Source organism: Lycorma delicatula, chromosome 9, assembly GCF_047948215.1.
Source record: "Lycorma delicatula isolate Av1 chromosome 9, ASM4794821v1, whole genome shotgun sequence".
Taxonomy (NCBI): domain Eukaryota; kingdom Metazoa; phylum Arthropoda; class Insecta; order Hemiptera; family Fulgoridae; genus Lycorma; species Lycorma delicatula.
The window spans coordinates 54742912-54761215 of NC_134463.1; the positions used below are offsets into that span (position 1 = coordinate 54742912).

Genomic DNA, 18304 nt, shown 5'->3' on the forward strand with positions numbered 1-18304 from the left:
TTTAATTTTTTGTTTAAATTCAAAACAATTAAATACATGCATATGCTAGGTGTTATATAAATAGACAAATTAAAAAAATAAGAAAAGAGCAATTTAATTAAATTTAATAAAATAACTATTGTCTGTACTGTTCCTTAAAATCCTAGTTAATTTAAAGATGTTGAAAGACACATTTAGTTGACATAATCAAACAAAACCTTAAAATGTTTAAAATTTAAAATACACTTTAAAAATACTTTTTGATCATGAACTTAATTTTGTTGTTATGTTCAACAAACTAAGTAAATACAATCGAGATAGAACTTACAAACCTCTCCTATCGATCAATCTTTCACTACAGAAACTTTACAATTACATTAAATTTATATTTAGTTCTTCTAATATCAGACCTTTATACCACCTCTTTTGTTTGCATATCTACTTAAAATAAAGTAGAAATGTTAGTATTTTGCATACATTAATTTTAAAACAAGATAAATAAATAAGCTATGTTTCTCTCACAGTTAAATTTAACTGTTTAAAATTAAATAAATAAATAATAAATATTAATTATCAAATTAAGATACTTAAAAAAACAAGAAGAGAACTTCTATTGTTTTAAAGAATATGAATAAAAATAAATAATAGAAATAATTATCACTTTAGGCAATCCCATTTGAAAACTTAAAGTTAATTTAAAAGCAATCTAAACCATTGAAACTTCTAACTCGTACTGCTCACCACAACCTAATGCACATATATAGGATTGATATATCCAACCCTGTCTAATATGCAGTCATAAAGTTATCTAATTAAGATATAGACAGCTTGACCTTTAAATCAATTAAACAACCCTCTCCAGTGAATAAGAAATTAAGGGAGAGGATAAGTGTTTAATGTTCATATGATGAAAAATTTTCATAAAAATATTTTTAATGAAAATTCTAGAAAACTATTAGATACTGCTTCGTGTAGTACTAATTTTGAAGTATCTGCATCATTGTTAAATATTTTTTTAAACTTAAGCTTTTAATAAACATGTTATCAATTTCAGGTAATGGTAGAAATATTGTCAATTTTGATAATCTTGTGAATGGTCAAGCACTCCTTTATTGTATTTTCAGCATTTCTTTTAGTATCTCCTTAAAATCCTAAATAAAATATATTGTCTTTACAAATCAATTTATAAATGTCATTATTTCAGTAGGATTAGCTTTACATTTAGTGTTTCTTAGAACAGAGGCTAATTTCCTATAGCCATAATAACATTAAGATTGAGATTTTTTAAAAAACTTTTTTTATCTTGCTCCTATGTGGAAACCAATATGGAATTCTTGTCCAAGCTTTCCCTTTTGCTGGTTCTCAGTTATCCAAAAGTAAAATTGTTTTGCTACATTTAAAAAACTTTTGTATTTTTTTTCTATATGTTATCAACGGTTTCTGCAATAAGCCATTGAACTCAGCTGCAACTTTTTAATAAAATTCATTTTTCTGCTATAAATTTCCAAACCAAGAGGCATCTCTTTTGCATTGTAACTTATTGTGTTGGACATTGTCAATTAACATAGCACAGGAAAATAAATGATGTTGATATATAATATATGTGGTTTTAAATATAATATACAAGGCTCAGCTGATAAATTTTGCACACTAGTATGCTACACGGAGACTAAAGGTACTATCGAGTTGGGTGTAGCAGCACATGATAACTAAAATTCCCCTCTACAAACCTGTGATAATCTCTTGAAATCCATTCACCAGTTTGTTTTCAGTAGTAATTAAAATGGAGTCAAGCACAGCCAATATGTCAACATGGTTAAAACAGCGTGCAGTGATCAAATTTTTAAAGGCAGAAAATGTGAATCGAATATTTTTCATCATTTAAAAGCAGTTTACAGTAGTGAAACTGTTGATAGGAGTACTACTGTGAATAGGTGGGCGTTGAAATTTAGCAAAAGTGAAGCTGGTAAAGTGACAATTGAGGATGCACCTTGCAGCAGACAACCAGTCTATGACTGACGAGAAACATCGAAAGAAGGTGGGCAATTTAAAGTGTGGCGACGCACTTCAAATCCTTCAAAGTGACTGGCGAGTTACCCAGCAATGCATCGCTATTCAGTTAGGCATATCTAAAGAACGAGTAGGCCATATTATCGAGCAATTGGGTTACTGTAAAATCTATGCACAATGAGTAATGCACGAACTCTCTGATGACTCTCCGCAAGCTGAAATTTGAGCCTATTCCCATCCGCCATACTCGGCGGATTTGACTCTGTGCTACTTCTACTTCTTCCCTCATCTCAAGAGGGATCTCAAAAGTAATCATTACACCACCGACGATGAGGTGAAGGAAGCTGTGGTCACTTGGATCTGAGAAAGACCACCAGAATTTTTCTGTGAAAGAATGCAAAAACTTGTCACACGTTGAGAAAAGTTTATCAGTGTAAATGGGGATTATATTGAAAAATAAATACTGCAAGAAAACAGTGTTGGTTTTGAAAGCTGGTTAATCACCCAGGTTCTTGGTTCATGTAAAGTAGAGGAGTGTATAAGATATAAGATAATGATAAGATATAAGTTATATATGAAACAACACTTTTCAATTAAATGAATTTTATAAGCAAAATGATGTGACAAAAGTAGATAATTCCCTGTCTGGATTCTTAGTTATAATATCTTCATCGGTTTATTTAGAAATGAAAGTTAAAATAATAATTTGTCCACTGACCTGATCCACTAGTAAACTTATTGTCACAAATCAATTGTTTAACAGTTGATTTTCAAAGTTGAAGGTTTTGAAGTTCAAATTCTAGTTTACATTTGGTCACTTTTATACGGATTTGAATATTAGACAGTGGATACCAGTGTACTTTGATGGATGGGGTTCAATTAACCACATGTCTCAAGAGTGATTGACTTGAGTCTATACAAAACTACACTTCATTTACATGCCATACATATCATCCTCATCTCATTGGCCTGGTGAGGGGGTTGCTCATTGTTCAGTTGTTTAAGAACTTGATTGAGTTCCATAAATGATATTTTTGTTATTTATATGTCTTATCACACTAAACATTTTATTAAAAAATTAAACCAAATTGCCAAATCATGTCTTTTGAAAGCTATGAGCCATTACAATGAAAATTTATTAACTTGCAGCTATCACAGAGATATGAATTTTAATTTCTTTTAGTTTCATAATTAACATTAGTAATCATGTAATAAAATATTTAAAACAAATTTAGTTTTGTTCAATATTCTAGCCATTCTATTACAATGTATGTATTTTTACTTTGAAAAATTTATTTGAATGTTTATGAATGTAGTATTCTTTATATATTGTATTTGATGCAAGGAACATCAAATTAAAATGGAAGAAAACTAACTGCAAGAAACATGTTGAAAATTTAAATGCATGGTTTATATGGTCAGATCATCAGAGGTGACTAAATGAGACTATGAATTTGAAATTAAGATTGGTAGATGAAATAGAATAAGAAGTTTTATGTGTGTGCGTGCGCGTGTACGTGTGCTTTTATATTTATGTGTAAATCCGTGTACATTCCTTTTCTGTAAATATCAAAAGTGTTTTTATAATCTTTAGAAATTAATTTTAAATTAAAAAATGGTAACATCTGTTTATTTTCAGTTTCTTATGTGCTTGTGCAAAATTAGAATCATGTGCAATGTCTGTTTAGACTCGCTGGACCCATTTTCAAAGTCTTTTCAAGACATCTTTGTTAAAGACACTACAAACTATCTGTCCTAAAGGTGCAAATTCTTTGTGTATAATGCACAGCTCACATCACTTCCATATTTTCATTGTTTGTTGGCAAGGTTGATCTTCCAGAGTGAGGGTAGTTTTCAATATTTTCTCCGCCCTCTTTGAAAGCTATGTACCACTTAAAAACCATAGTTTTCGATAGAGTGGCGTCTCTATAAGTTTTGGTTAAAGAATCAAATATTTCTGTAGCAGACTTGTTGAGTTTCACATAAAAATTGATAGTATAGTGTTGTTCAATGTTTCCTCCATCGCAACCACGATGAGGTTATGAAACATGACTACACACGAACAGCAGTAATACGCGACTGACTGAACCAATCCAGTTAAAACAATTATACATGTAGACCCAGGCTACATGAAGAATGTTTTACATTACCTGTTTGTAGGAAAATCAGTACACTTACTTTTGAGACAAACCTCATAAATCATTATTAATAAATAAATAAATAAATATATATATATATATATATATATATATATATATATATGTTAATAAAAACATTAATACTATGAAGGCCTGAGGATTGTTGTACATAACTCATATACATAATAGTTCTGTAACATACAAGACACTCTAGATTTTCAAACTTAGAGTCTAAGACCACAAACAGTATCCTGGAAATTGAAAGGTGAGAAAAAAGGATAATGCCAATGGCCAGAAAATTTTTAATTAATTAAATCATTGAATTTAAAAAAAATACACCTAATATCATTTAAATTAAAAAAAATATATTTATATAATAAAGTAATCATGATCATTAATTTAATAATATCATTTTTAATACTGGTAAATCATTAAATATGAACATAAATTAATTAATCGTTATAATCATTATTTGATTCACTCTTCCAAATTTCAAAGTTTAATAATGTTGGATTCAATTTCTATATGGGTGAGCCCTTTCAGATCAAATGTTGCTGGTATTTACAGACTATTTTGATCATAGCATTTAATGTTACATACTAAAGAAGAAAATAATGGAGAATAAGTACACATAAATTTTATATAAAATGTATTCTATTTCAGATTAGATGCTGTTAAATTTAATTTTTGTGTTAATATGAATCTTTTTCAAGTTCTTTGTTATTTAAATTTCATTATCTGTCACAATAAATTATATTAACAGTTTTCAATTAAAACTTAAATTATTACAACAGCAATCTAATACAACTTTATGAATTCATAAAACTGAGGAATCTTAGTTTTATATTAAACAAAAACCAAAGAAAGCTTATTTAAAATAGCATCAACTTATTACAATATACTTTTTGATTCTAAAATAAATTATATTTTTTATTCAAACATATATAGTCTAAAATTAACTACTAGTAATTTTATATTTCATTTTTTCATAATTTTTTTTAACGTCACATTTCTCTTCTTTTTTTTAAATATGAGAGTATATGCCTGAATAAGTTGCATTGATATTGACTTATAAGCTAGTTTATGTATGTTAGAAATATAACTTTTATTACATCTTAAAATTATTTTTGGCCATAATTTAAAGATACAAGCAACAAAAGAATGAACAAGCAGTACAAAATAAATAAAATCTAAGAATGGAGCTGAGTAACTATAAATTAAAATGTTTGAATTTTAAATAAAAAATAAGAAAAACTATTTAGAAACAGTTGACTTGATTGATGGATACAAACATTATAAATGGAACTGTTTAAACAAACTGATACAAACATTGTGACAGTTTATGTTACATTTTAACTTTTCTACTATTCTCTAAAGTATTGTGTACTTAGAAACAATAACATGAAATAATTTCTTTCAATACAACATAATTTTAATAAAATAATCAATTATTATTAAACAGCCTATAATGATTATCAATCAGAGCACCTTAAGTTTACATCATTACCAGAAGAAGTAAGTCGACCTAAAATGAATGCAAGCTCTTCAATCTTGAATATTAATTATAAAAATTGTTATTTTAAGCATGGGTTCCATTCAACAGTGTTGTTTTCTGGTGCTTAAAAGTTGATTATTTAATGGAGTAATTATTTACTACCAAATCAGAATTGATGTGGTGTAATGATATTCAACAAGGCTAACAGAAAATTATAGCTTACCAGTTAAAAAAATACAGGAACTGTGATACTCCTTGTTCTATGGGATCAGAAATTAGGCCATAGTTGGGATATAATACACAAATATTTGACGCAAATTTCAAATTTGTAGTCAATGAGTTTTCAAAATATTTGGCAAATAGAAATAATATTGAATATCCCCAGCCCTAAATTTGATCAACTTAAAACTTTAGAACTTTAAGTAATTTATTAAGTATTTTCATCTTAACAAAGCTCGGTTTTCTACAACCACTATACAAAATTAATGTCAAAAACTACCCCTCCCTCTTTTTAATTTTTTCACAATTTAGCCATCAATGTCCCACAAGTAGAATTTTTTTGAGTCTTTAGAAGAATTTTGTCGAGCCAATCTGGAAATATTAATCAAATCACAAGCCAACACACCCATGTAAATACATGTTACAGAAATTTCTACAATTTTTTTGTGTTTTCTTTTTGGTAGTCTTGAAAAATTAACATTTACCAAAAACCTTGATGTAAAAAATTTGGCTATTCATTCCCTTTATATTATGCTACTTCATCAGTAGTAGAGTTATAGTCGGAAAAGTGAAAAAAATTGTATCAAAATTAAATTGTAGGTATTGTGCTAAATAAAAAAAAAATTGAATAAACCAAATTTCACATTCAGCTAGAGGTGCATAGATTACATGCACACACTACTCAACATCAGAATTTTCCAACCTTCCCAACTCATAGAAACAGGACACATAACCTGTCTATATAAAAATATTTACCATAACATGTAAAAGTCACAAACTCAACATGATTTAGCAATATACGATTTACAAATAAACAAAGTTGTATGACAGAAACAACATACTGAATGAATGAACACAACATAAATAAGAAAGAAAAAATACAGTATATGACCACATACTGAATAAGTTTCCATCTCTTAACATGCATCATCAGATATTCCTTAAAAGAATCTTATGGAAGCATATTTTCAAGTGACAGAAAGTTGTTTAACTTATCAATTCATTTAATTGTATTTTAAATTGTACATCCAAACATAGGAAATATAGGCACTGCTTCCAATGATCAAGCTTAATCTCTTAAAAACATTCTACTTCGCAGAATAAAACACACAGGAAGAATTTTTTGTTATTACAAAATATTTTTACCATCAGATTTCAATAAATTAGAGCCTAGGTGAGTGATTAAAAATGTTATTTTCATTCATTGTCAAGTGCTAGTTTTTACAGCTTACTCTATCAAATCTTTTATAATTGTTTGAACATTGCAGAATCAACATGTATGTTATAAATATATTTTTATAACAAATTTCATAGTTATATAAAAGATTTTTTTTTTATTTTAACTGAATTCTACCCATAAAAACTAGTACAGTTTTCCTTTCCAACTTTTTTCCACCTTTTCTTTTACAACTTGCCTTATTGAGAATTATATGAGTATGATTTGGACATATATTTTAAACTGTAATAGAAAACTGTTCATATTACTTTAAAAAAATTTAATAATTACAAAGTAAATATTTGGAGAAATGCTCAGATCAGAGAAGAAATTTGATCAGATTTTTCAGTTTAAAATTCCTAAAGCAATGTTCATTATAAATAATAAAATTATAATCAAGATACAATATACCAAGATAATAATTATCATCTACTTATACAAATTAAATTCTGTGTCTTTTCCAAAAATAAATTAAAATAAAGATATGTTATTTGTTTCAGGGAGATGTAAATTGTTTGAAATGTTTCCAAGTGATGCTATAATTAAGAGCAATCCTATGTTGGATAATACAATTTTGCGTAAGTGTGTATTATGTTTAATTTCTTGACTCAAGAAAAAACAAAACAGATAGGTGTAGTGCAGAATTTATAAATTTTAATTGCCTTTTAGAAATACCTTGAACAAGAAACAACAGTAACTCCTTAAAATATCCATATTCTCATTAACATTGTATACATAGCTTCCAATAAATCTGGAAGGGATATACAAAAAAAAAAGATTCAAACAAAGATTGTTACAAAATCAGAGAATTTAGTCTTTAATCAAAATAAATTTTCATCAAATATCCAATGAAGATGTCAAAAAACCTAGTTATATCATAGTCTAGAAATAAAGCAGAGGGTAACAGCATACCATCAAAACTAAATCAACCACCTTTTTTTATCATACCAGCAACATAAGAACATCTAAACTAAACATCTAAATGGATTGAAATTATTAATTTATACGTACAAAGTTGGAAGGAAGAATATAATAAACATAGCCAGCTACAAGGCAGTTTCCCCAACATGCAAATGTAAATTCTATGACAGGTAGAAAATATTGGTTTAGCAATCAACTGATACATCATTACTTCATGAAGATGATTTTGTTAGGAAGCTGGAGTTTTATGAGGAATTAAATTAATTATTCATTGTAAAATAAATCATCATTTCTTAAGCTCAGTGATAAAGTCTGATGAAGCATATTTTAAGATTGAATGATCAAGTAATCACTCTTAATGTGGAATTACAAAAAATAAATGTTGAGATCTTATTTCTTCAACTGAAACAGAATTTACATCTTAAAATTTTACATGAGTAAGATATTGTTATTGTTATCACAAACATACATCATTATCCCAAACCATTTAACTACTCTATGTTTGGCAGCAAAATAGGGCATCTCCTCACTGTGCTCTTCAACTTAGAAACTACCTCAATCAAACCTTTTCTTGACTGGACCGGATACCAAGGAACAATTAATTAATGAATGACTACACCATTCATGTGATTTTTTGCTCTGAGAAATTTTCATAGACATGGTATTTTCTTCAAATCCAAATGGCTGAACCTCTTCATAATCTCAACTGAAACACTTGATTTATTTTAAAAATAAGGCTGAAGTCTTATTGGAAAAAATGTGTAATTCAGTGGGTTGTGAATTATGGGTAATCAATGGGTGGTGTAAACACCACTTGTAAATAAATATAAACACCACTTTAACCTGTATATAGTACAGGTTAACTCTAGTTTACAGTGAAATAAATAGCACAGATAGGAATTAAATACCTTTTTATTAACAATTATATTACTTGACAGCAACAGTCAAACAAAAGTTGTATTAGGCAATGTTATTATGTAGTACTTTTCATTAATCTATTACTAACGCTATTATTACTCAAATGTACAGTGTGAATTTAAAGTTATGGTGTTGTGCTGTAGCTACTGAAACAACACAGAAGTATGCAATAAGAAAAATTAATACAATAATATGGCCAAATTATCACCCAGCCAATATGGTTACTTTCACGTTAATCTTAAAACTATAAAAATTAAATTGATTCATTTTAAAATTATTCATTCAACATGAATTTTCCTACAGAATGATGTTGGACTTATATGATAGCAATTACAGGTACTATATATCTAACTCCGAATGCTGACATCTCGGATCAAAAGTATAACTTCAGTATAACAGATGAATGATACACTAATCCATCGGATGAAATTAATGTGGTAATTACCTTTAATTAAAAATCTGAATAAAAAGTAAACATGTTATACCATGAAGATGCTAGTAAAAATTGGAATTCTTGTTAAAGAAAAATGTATTATAATAAACAGATTTAAGATCTCAGGCAAAGTAGTAAACTTTTTCCATCAGTATCCCAGCCTAGAGTATCTCAGGGAAGGTTTAATTACTGAGCATTAATTAACCTATTATTACCATTTTATTTTTAAGTTCTAATTAACAATACTTCCTTGCCTGGTGATAATGGAATGTAATAATCTACAGGTACACTTACTAATTGGATGCAGGTGCAAGTGGACTCTTTTCCAAAAAGTTATCTGGACACTTATGGAATATCATAAAAATCTATCAATATAAATTACTCAAGTTGAAAAATATTGTGTGCCTTATGTAGTTAACTTTATATTGCTAGAAATTGTTAGTAATAATCTAAGGAGTAAATGCATTTTAAGCAGTCCAGATTTTCTCAATTAATAAATGATATTGAATAAGATATAGAAAAAATTGCTTTATTGGCAATTCTACAATGAAGTCTTCAACCAGAAAATGTCAAGTAAATATTTCAACAATGAAATAGGAATTGTATCCACAGTCATTTAACTAAGAACTGTTTTGTTAAAAGTGACCATAAAATCTTTCTTACTCGACATTCTTTATTTATGATTACCGTTCTTACTTTATGATACATAAATAAATTTATTGATTAAAAAGATTATTTCAATTAATATATTTTGATGCAATACTTGTAACAATATACCACAATCCACTACTTGCAAAATATTATTTATTATTCCTATTATTGTTGCATTGTTGTTTTTGTTTTCATCTTTTATGTTTCTTTATTCTAATTACAGATTATACAAGGACAGAAATGATATTCTCTGTAATAAGTTTATTATTAATAATGATGGGATTTTTCTTTTCATTCTATACATTTCGCAATCCAAGATACATGTTTAAACGACTAGCTGGTGGTATTCATTTTATAACTTGTAAGTATTATTTCAACCGGTTTAAAACTAATAATTCTAAAAAACTCTTTTTATAAAAATTTTACATTTAAATTTTATGAATGAATAATATTTTAAATGTGAAATGAAAATTAGCATAATAATCATTTTAAAATTTAAAATTACTCAGTAATACGCTTACTTAAGTAAATAAATAGAAATCTTTTATTTTGATCAGTACATAATACTTTATACAGATCATGTTAAGATGGGTAGATATGTGTAGTATTCCATAGATAAAAAAAGTAACTGCCAAAGACTTTACCTGGCCGGATCAAAGGAAATAGAGATAAAAACTTGGATCACAGCAGCCCTTCACAAAATACACAATTATAATATAAAAATAGATATTAATTATTTAAAATCTAAACACATGAAAAAATTTAAACATAAATACATGCAGGTACTCAATATAAAAAAATAAGTATAAAATATTTCATAATTCAAAAGTCATTTATGAAAATTATTTGGATTCATATTTATTTACAAGTTGAACAGAATGCAGATTTAGGTTTTTTATATTTTTTATTTAGTATTATTTGAAAATTCATCGACCACGTGTTATGTTTCTATAAAAGAAACATAATTATATTATATATATTATATTATATTTTAATTATATTTTAAATATATTTGTGGGAAAATTTTGTAAGTAGTTAAGTAAGTTATTAAAAAATGGTAATGGAAACAGAATAAGGCCATTTTCTCATAAGCAGAAGTATTATATTGAGTTAACATGAAAAAATTTATTTTCTCTGGTTTGATTGACATTTTAAGATTAAATGACTATTCTTTTTAACAAAGATTGCGCATCCATAAATACAAACATTTTTAATTTTCTAAATATGGTTTACGTAATTCATACTGATGGGCTCCAGATAATGACCTGACAGCCCATATTTGTATCTTAAAAATTTCTTCAAACTTTTTAAGGAAGCCCAAATAGTTTATGTTAGACTTCACATAATAAATATTAAATAATGTTCATTATATTTAATAATGATAAGTTTAACATTTTATTAAAGCACTTCAAAGGAAAACAGGAAGTTTGATGTTGTTCCAAAAGAAATCAATTTGATCATGTGAGAATTCCAATTAAATCTGTTTTCTAATAAAGCAGCCAGGAAATCCATAATAATAATTAACAAATAATAATAATAATAAATAATATACAGTACTAATAATTAATCCATATACAAGGAATTTTTTATTTCTATGTTGTAGCTGCACTGCTTGAACACACCCATAATGCAAGTTGTCTGTCTAATCTGAGATTATTTTTAATTGTTTCTCTTCTGACCATACCGACTCTGTATGACAAATATAAATATAATAGAGCTGTTGTAATGTCTTAAATTATTTCCATGTTTTTATATTGTATATATCATGTTTTTATATATCCATCTTTTTTATATTTAATAATGTCATAATATCTTAAATAATTTCATATTAAATAGTCATAATTAGCTATTTCATGAATGTATCTTGGTAGAATAACAAAATTGTAGAAATTGTTTATTATTATTCATTATCAAAAACAGTAGAAATAGGGTATCAGGAAGTGTCCTTACTACAAATAAGAACAATCTTCTTTTTTTTTACGGCCCATAAACTGTACCTGTCAGATATTTCAATAATTCTATTTCAACTGCTTCAAATATCAATTTTTCTGACCCATTAATTAAGGCCCAACATTTCAAATCATGTAACAAAACAGATCTAAGAGGGTGTAAAGTTTCAAAATATATCGTTTTACACTTTAGAGACTATTTTTTTCCTTTATATATAGGTCACTTAATTCTTAATGACTAAAGTTCTGGGTATTTATAATCTTTTAACATTTTTATACAAAAAGAATCCACAGTTTTTAAATCCATTTAGAATCATCAAATATGATAGCATGAAATATACTATTAGATCTGTTTTTGACAGAAGTGAATTGGCATACGTCATGCTGAATATATACTTAAATATTAATGTTACAAAAATATAAAGTGGGGAATTTTTTTGTTTATTTCTATGTTGTGGCTACATTTCTTGACCACACCCATTCTGAAAGTTGTCTCCGTAATTTGTGGTTATTTTTCTTTGGTTATTTATGAGTAGTAATTTTCATGTTATAAATAGTGTTTTGTGTAAGTTTATTCCACTTTTTATTAAAAAATCATATTTTCATAACTTTTGTCCTGTGTGTCTAAAATAATGGACATAACTCCAAGAAAGTGTAAAAAATTGTTTTTCTTCTGAGCATATCAACTCTTTCTATATGACACAACTACAAATAACTACTGAGTGTAGTGTTGCACTTGGAATAGTGAATAGTATCTTAAAATGATTTAAAGACATTGGTTTCTTTTCACCTCAAAGGAAATGTAAATGTGGCTGTAAAAGAAAAACTATTCCCAACACAGGATTGGTTATTAGCAAGAAAAAGTAAACGTGTCCCAAAATTATTTGCTGCAGACCAAATTGAGAATTAGCAGCCAGTGGAACAGATTTACACATGACAACTGTTAGATGACGACTTTTGCAGCTGGATGGAAAGCTTGTCAGCTAGCTAAAAAGCAGTTACATTCATATGTTTAGGAGCAAAGAGTTCCATACATTAGAAAAGCATCAGATGAAAATACATTATTGGCTCATACACAACTTTCACTTAAACCTCCCCAGAAAAAAAATGTCTTGGAATTGTTTCACATTTGATTGTCCTTGTTCATTACTTCCAGTAGGTGGTATGTTGAAAAGGTTGTGATACAACTTCAAAAAAGAAACTCTCACAAGGTAACAGAATGTTTCAGTAAGATCATACCATACTGCCAAAAAAGCGGACAAATTTATCAAAGAACAAAATTAAAGTGTTTCCATGTCAGGCAACTGGCCAGATATAAACCAAATTGAAAATCTTTGAGTAATAGTAAAAACAATGTCTTTCAAAACTGAATTGTACAACAAAAACTGCCCTCATTAAGCAACAATATTGATAGATTTTATGATGAAGAAATTAAAAAAAAATGAGTAGTATGCTTGTTGATTCGATGCCAAATTGTGTACACGAAGTGATTAAGAATATAAGAGGAAATATTAATTACTAGATATTCACAAATTCTACAGGTATGATTTTTTTCTAAATAAAGTTATCTTTTATTAAATAATATCTGTGTTCGGATTAATTTGCATGCTAATGAATACTCCTGTTATAATACAGTCTTCCACTCTTTAATGCCATAAATGAAAGTTGAAGAAGTAGCTTAATGAGAAGAATGTGAAAAATATTTGTAACCAACTTATTAAAATATAAAATTTGGTAAATTAATTGATGATTTTAGAATTTTTTGTTTGTACTTCAAATTAAATGTAAATCATAAATGTTTCTTAACTAACTATCCCACCAAAACTATCCTCTTTTTAGATAATTATTATATCTTAAATTAAATTTTTGTTTATTCTCCAATTCACTTATAAGAAACTTTTAAACAAAATATTTAAAGCTGTTTCTATTTTTTTCAGGAAATAGATAGCACACAAGTACTAATTAAGCAGGCATTACAGCATTCATTTACACTATATTTTAGATTAGTTAAACCTTACTTGTACAAAAATCTTGATATATATTTACCAGGTGAGAAACTTAAAATTGAACCACTACAGACTAAACAGAATTGTAGGCATGTAACATTTTATGAATTAAATGAAAAAATGAAAACATAAATTAAATTCTGTATTTGCATCTACAAAAGTTTACGTATTTACCATATTTAAAAAAAAATTCAAAGTAAGCAATATATTTTATGTGCTCAAGTGTTCATATTGAGAGTCAGCTAATGCAAAATATTGTCAATACCCTTTCAACAAAAAATCTACAGATCTCTTTATTTAATGTTTACCTTCATTTCATTGAGAGTGTGGGAATTTGATTCCTAAACTCTATCCTTCAAACAGTCCCAAAGGAAAGAATTGCAACTAGACAAATTTGGAGAACATGGATGCCAAAGCACTCTCCTGACAGTTTGTTCTCTTGTAAAAACCGCATGAATGCATGCTAGTAAACCTTTGTTTGTGACTTGTTACTCTATGTTGTAGGAAGAAATCACATTCTTTTTCACAGCACACTTTTAATATCACACACCAATTTTCTCATCGTGAACTGGACACTCAAACATCTGGTGAAGATTTTCAGGTATAAAATACCTAGTGTTGTGTGAATTAACATGCCCAGATAAAAGAAATCATGCCTCATCTGAATTAAATACAGCATCAGGTCTATCTGTCCTTCAACAATGTTTTTGGGAAGTCAGTCGCATTAAGACATTTTGGTTTGTTTGTTCTCTTAAGTTACTGCAAAGTTGCTCACGATATTGTTTCAAATTTAAATCATGAAGAATCTTTACAACAAGATGTGTATTTTACACCTCTGTTATGATAACTTATATATGATTTTTTTTCAGATCCACAGAAATTCTTTTTCCGTTATAGAATCTGTTGTAGTCTCTGGAACATGATGGAAGGTTGCCTATTTTCTGTTGCATTTGAAACCAACTCAACATGGCATTTTTTAACCAAATCATGTCTGCTAATCTTTACTGGGATACTGGCATTTAGAAATTTTTCCATAATTTTTGACGGGTTTTTAGAAAGAATCCAGAATTCACATAAGCTTTCATTAGCATTGTTTTCCTCTATCAAATAAAGCATTTTAAAAAAGATAACTGCAGAGAAAGAGACTATATTGAATGGAACATGCATGAACAGTTTACAGCTGACAATAATAGATAAGAGTAGTAACTCAAACAACTGCAATTTGAGCCGATTTGGTTCGGTTTTAAATTCTTCACCTGGTATATCAAATTAACTAACTAGTAGTATCAACAAATTAACTATTATTTTAATGAAAGTAATGATGAAACATTAAGATTTCCAACATATTTTATTTATCTTTCTGGTAAACATAATCTCCTAATTTCTTTTTTAAGGTAAAAAATAAAATTTATAGCATATGAAAAATGCCAAGCTAACCAAGATTCAAATCTGGAACTTACTGAATAAAAGGTAGACATATAGACATAACCATTCCTGTATGGAGGTTGTTAATATGTAAATATTATCAAAATTTGTAAATAAATAAATTTAAAAAAAGTGTTATATATAGTTCTTAAGCCTAACCTATCTTTGTTAATGTCATGAAAGATTATTAATAATTCAAAAATTATTTTTAGGTTTATCAGTAATGGTGGTCATAGAAGTTTTAATGAGTTCAATTGTCTATGAGAAAGAGCATCTTCCAGTGGTACACCCAAAGAAAGCTGATTATTATTATGGCTACTCATTTTACCTAGCATGTTTAGTTTTCATTTGCAATTTATTGGCTGGCATCGTATTCTTTTGGTATTCAAAGAAACGTAAAGGTAATAAAGCACCTACAGATGAAATAGCCATGGCTGATGAACCGACCATAATTGGTCGGTAAATTTAATATTAAATATAACTAATACACTCATTAAAAAAAAAAGAAAGAAAAATTTATTGTCATGATACTATAAACCTATGTTAATAATATAATTGTCAGATGTCCCTCAATATTCCCAGTGTGTTCATTTCTCTTTCACAGATTTTAATTAAGTTTATGTAGTGTAGAATTTTTATAATAATTTAAGAATTCAGAATTCTATTTTTTTCCTCAACTTTTTAATATATCTATAATTATGTAAATGTAAGAAACTATCTTTACTAATTATAAGACCCCCTATTTTTATCTAGGTCCACAATTTGAAAATAATGAAGGTTTCAGGTATAGAATTAACATGAATTATGCTATTCTACTTAGTATTTAATCAGACTTTGACTGGTAAATGAAAAAAGTAATTGCAAAATAATTGAGAAAAGAAAAGGTGTGCATATAATTTGTATTCTGTATAAAAATACTATTATAAAAGTAATTATTAGTAATTTAATTTAAAGTTTTCAAAGTAAATTTTTTCCAATGAAATCATTGAAGTTTATTTATTAATTATTTTAATGCAGTTATTAGTTTTATAATGATTTTGATATCTGGATAAATCATTGATTTATTTTTAAACTGAGCAAAGTTCATATTGCTGGACATTACAAGTCTACAACTAATGTAATCCTTTTTTACTATCAAATATTATATCACCAAGAATTCTAATGTAAATAATGGCCTTAAGTGAATATAGATTAATGTTGAATAGTTTTTATATACAGCGTGTATAGAAAATGTGCATTAGAGGATAATTTATATATCCTCTATAATTCGTCATATGAAAAATGTTTATGTCTGACTGATCACAGCTACTTTATTTACCAACAATTTGGCTGAAATATTTGAAAGGATATCAAATTAATTCATGTCACATCTTAGGTGCACAGCCCATGCAGGGCGGGCCCTGGCCTGAGCCCACTGGACTGCTCTAGTATTTAACTCGTCATCACAGATCAGCTGATTTCATAATCAAGAGTTCAAAGGTTCAAATCCTAGTTACTACTACATCATGGATACCGATGTTCTTTGGTGGTTGGGTTTTAATTAACTACATATATCAATAATGGTCGACCTGAGACTGTATAAGGCAGTATAAGACAGTTCATTTACATCATCCTCTGAAGTAATACCTTACAGCGGTTCTGGAGGCTAAACAGGAAAAAAGAGGACCCTGGCTTCACCTTTCTTTGAATGTCTCTGCCTGATGTTCATCAATAAAGGTTGTTTTTAATCATTTTCATTACATTTTGACTTTAATTAAGATTCAATGCATTCTAAACCTGTTGTTTATTCTGCACAAAGCAGCAGTGTATTTTGCAGTCTAGACCCATCAAAATTACACCTTGAGGATCACTTGATTTTATGTACAGGTTTTTCCCCCCCAACCTTCAGAGAAGCAACTCTTATGTACAAGGCAGCCATACCACTTTGGATCAGCCCTGACTATATTATTTCCCCAACCCCACCATAACTGGAGAGTATTTGCCATGTGGAGGGGAGACACCTGATTGAGGACTAGAAACATCTCACAGTCTGTTCTACACTGTTTGCCTTATATTTCTTTCATCTCTCTTTTTTCTGTTTAGCCTCCAAAACCACCGTACGGTATTGCTTCAGAGGATGAATGATGAATGAATGATATGTATGAATGTAAACATGTAAACGAAGTGTAATCTTGTACAGCCTCTGATTAATTGAAACCAACCACCCCAAAGAACACCAGTATCACGATCTAGTATTCAAATCTATATAAAAGTGACTGCCTTACTAGGATTTGAATCTTAGAATGCTTGACTTCAAAATCAATTGATATGCAATAACGAGTTCACCACTAGACCAACCTGCTGGGTTATATTTCTTATGTCTGTGTTATATAATACTATCTGCAATAATAATATTTAAAATTGCACATGTCAGTGTTACTTTCTTTAAGAGTAATTATATTCATTATAAAATTAGTTCCAGTAGTGGGCAGAAAGATGCTATAATTTGTAAGATTCATTATTATCTGCATTTTAGTAAGCTTAACATCCTGACTTCCAATAGTATGTTCTGTCGATGAGTCTTATATATACATACACACATAGACTAAAATATATATTGTTATTAATATACTTTCCCAAATAAAATAGCAGTTCAACAATATGCTGAATGGTTACAATCTAAGATATTGACTACATCACAATAAAATATATGATTTTAGTTACCACAGTTCTATTTTCAAAGGTTACTATTTTGTGTATTTTGTAAAAAAAAAAAGACTGATATTATTTGATTATTTGTTGTTTTTTTTAGTGTTTTATTTTGTTGTCGATACAAAACTTCAACCAAAACAGTAGGTAAATAAGATAGCTATAGCTAACCAAAGACATTAATCTCTTCTTCATTGAACACACTGAATTAGATAACGCTTAATTTTTTTATTTGAATATTTCAGAGAAATGAGGG

At 28.0% G+C, this 18304-nt stretch overlaps 1 protein-coding gene across 7 annotated transcripts in view; it reads left to right on the forward strand.

Moving 5' to 3' along the window:
- LOC142329778 (voltage-dependent calcium channel gamma-1 subunit-like) overlaps positions 1–18304 on the forward strand; it is a 244866-nt gene that overhangs the window by 212059 nt on the left and 14503 nt on the right. For 6 of the 7 annotated variants that reach the window (XM_075374560.1, XM_075374562.1, XM_075374563.1 and 3 more), the window contains 3 exons: positions 7558–7635; positions 10204–10341; positions 15573–15761. In XM_075374560.1, coding sequence (XP_075230675.1) covers positions 7558–7635; positions 10204–10341; positions 15573–15761 — 405 coding nt within the window. Of the gene's footprint in view, positions 1–7557; positions 7636–10203; positions 10342–15572; positions 16242–18304 lie in introns of those variants that run through there. The other variant, XM_075374564.1, reaches the window with a different exon arrangement.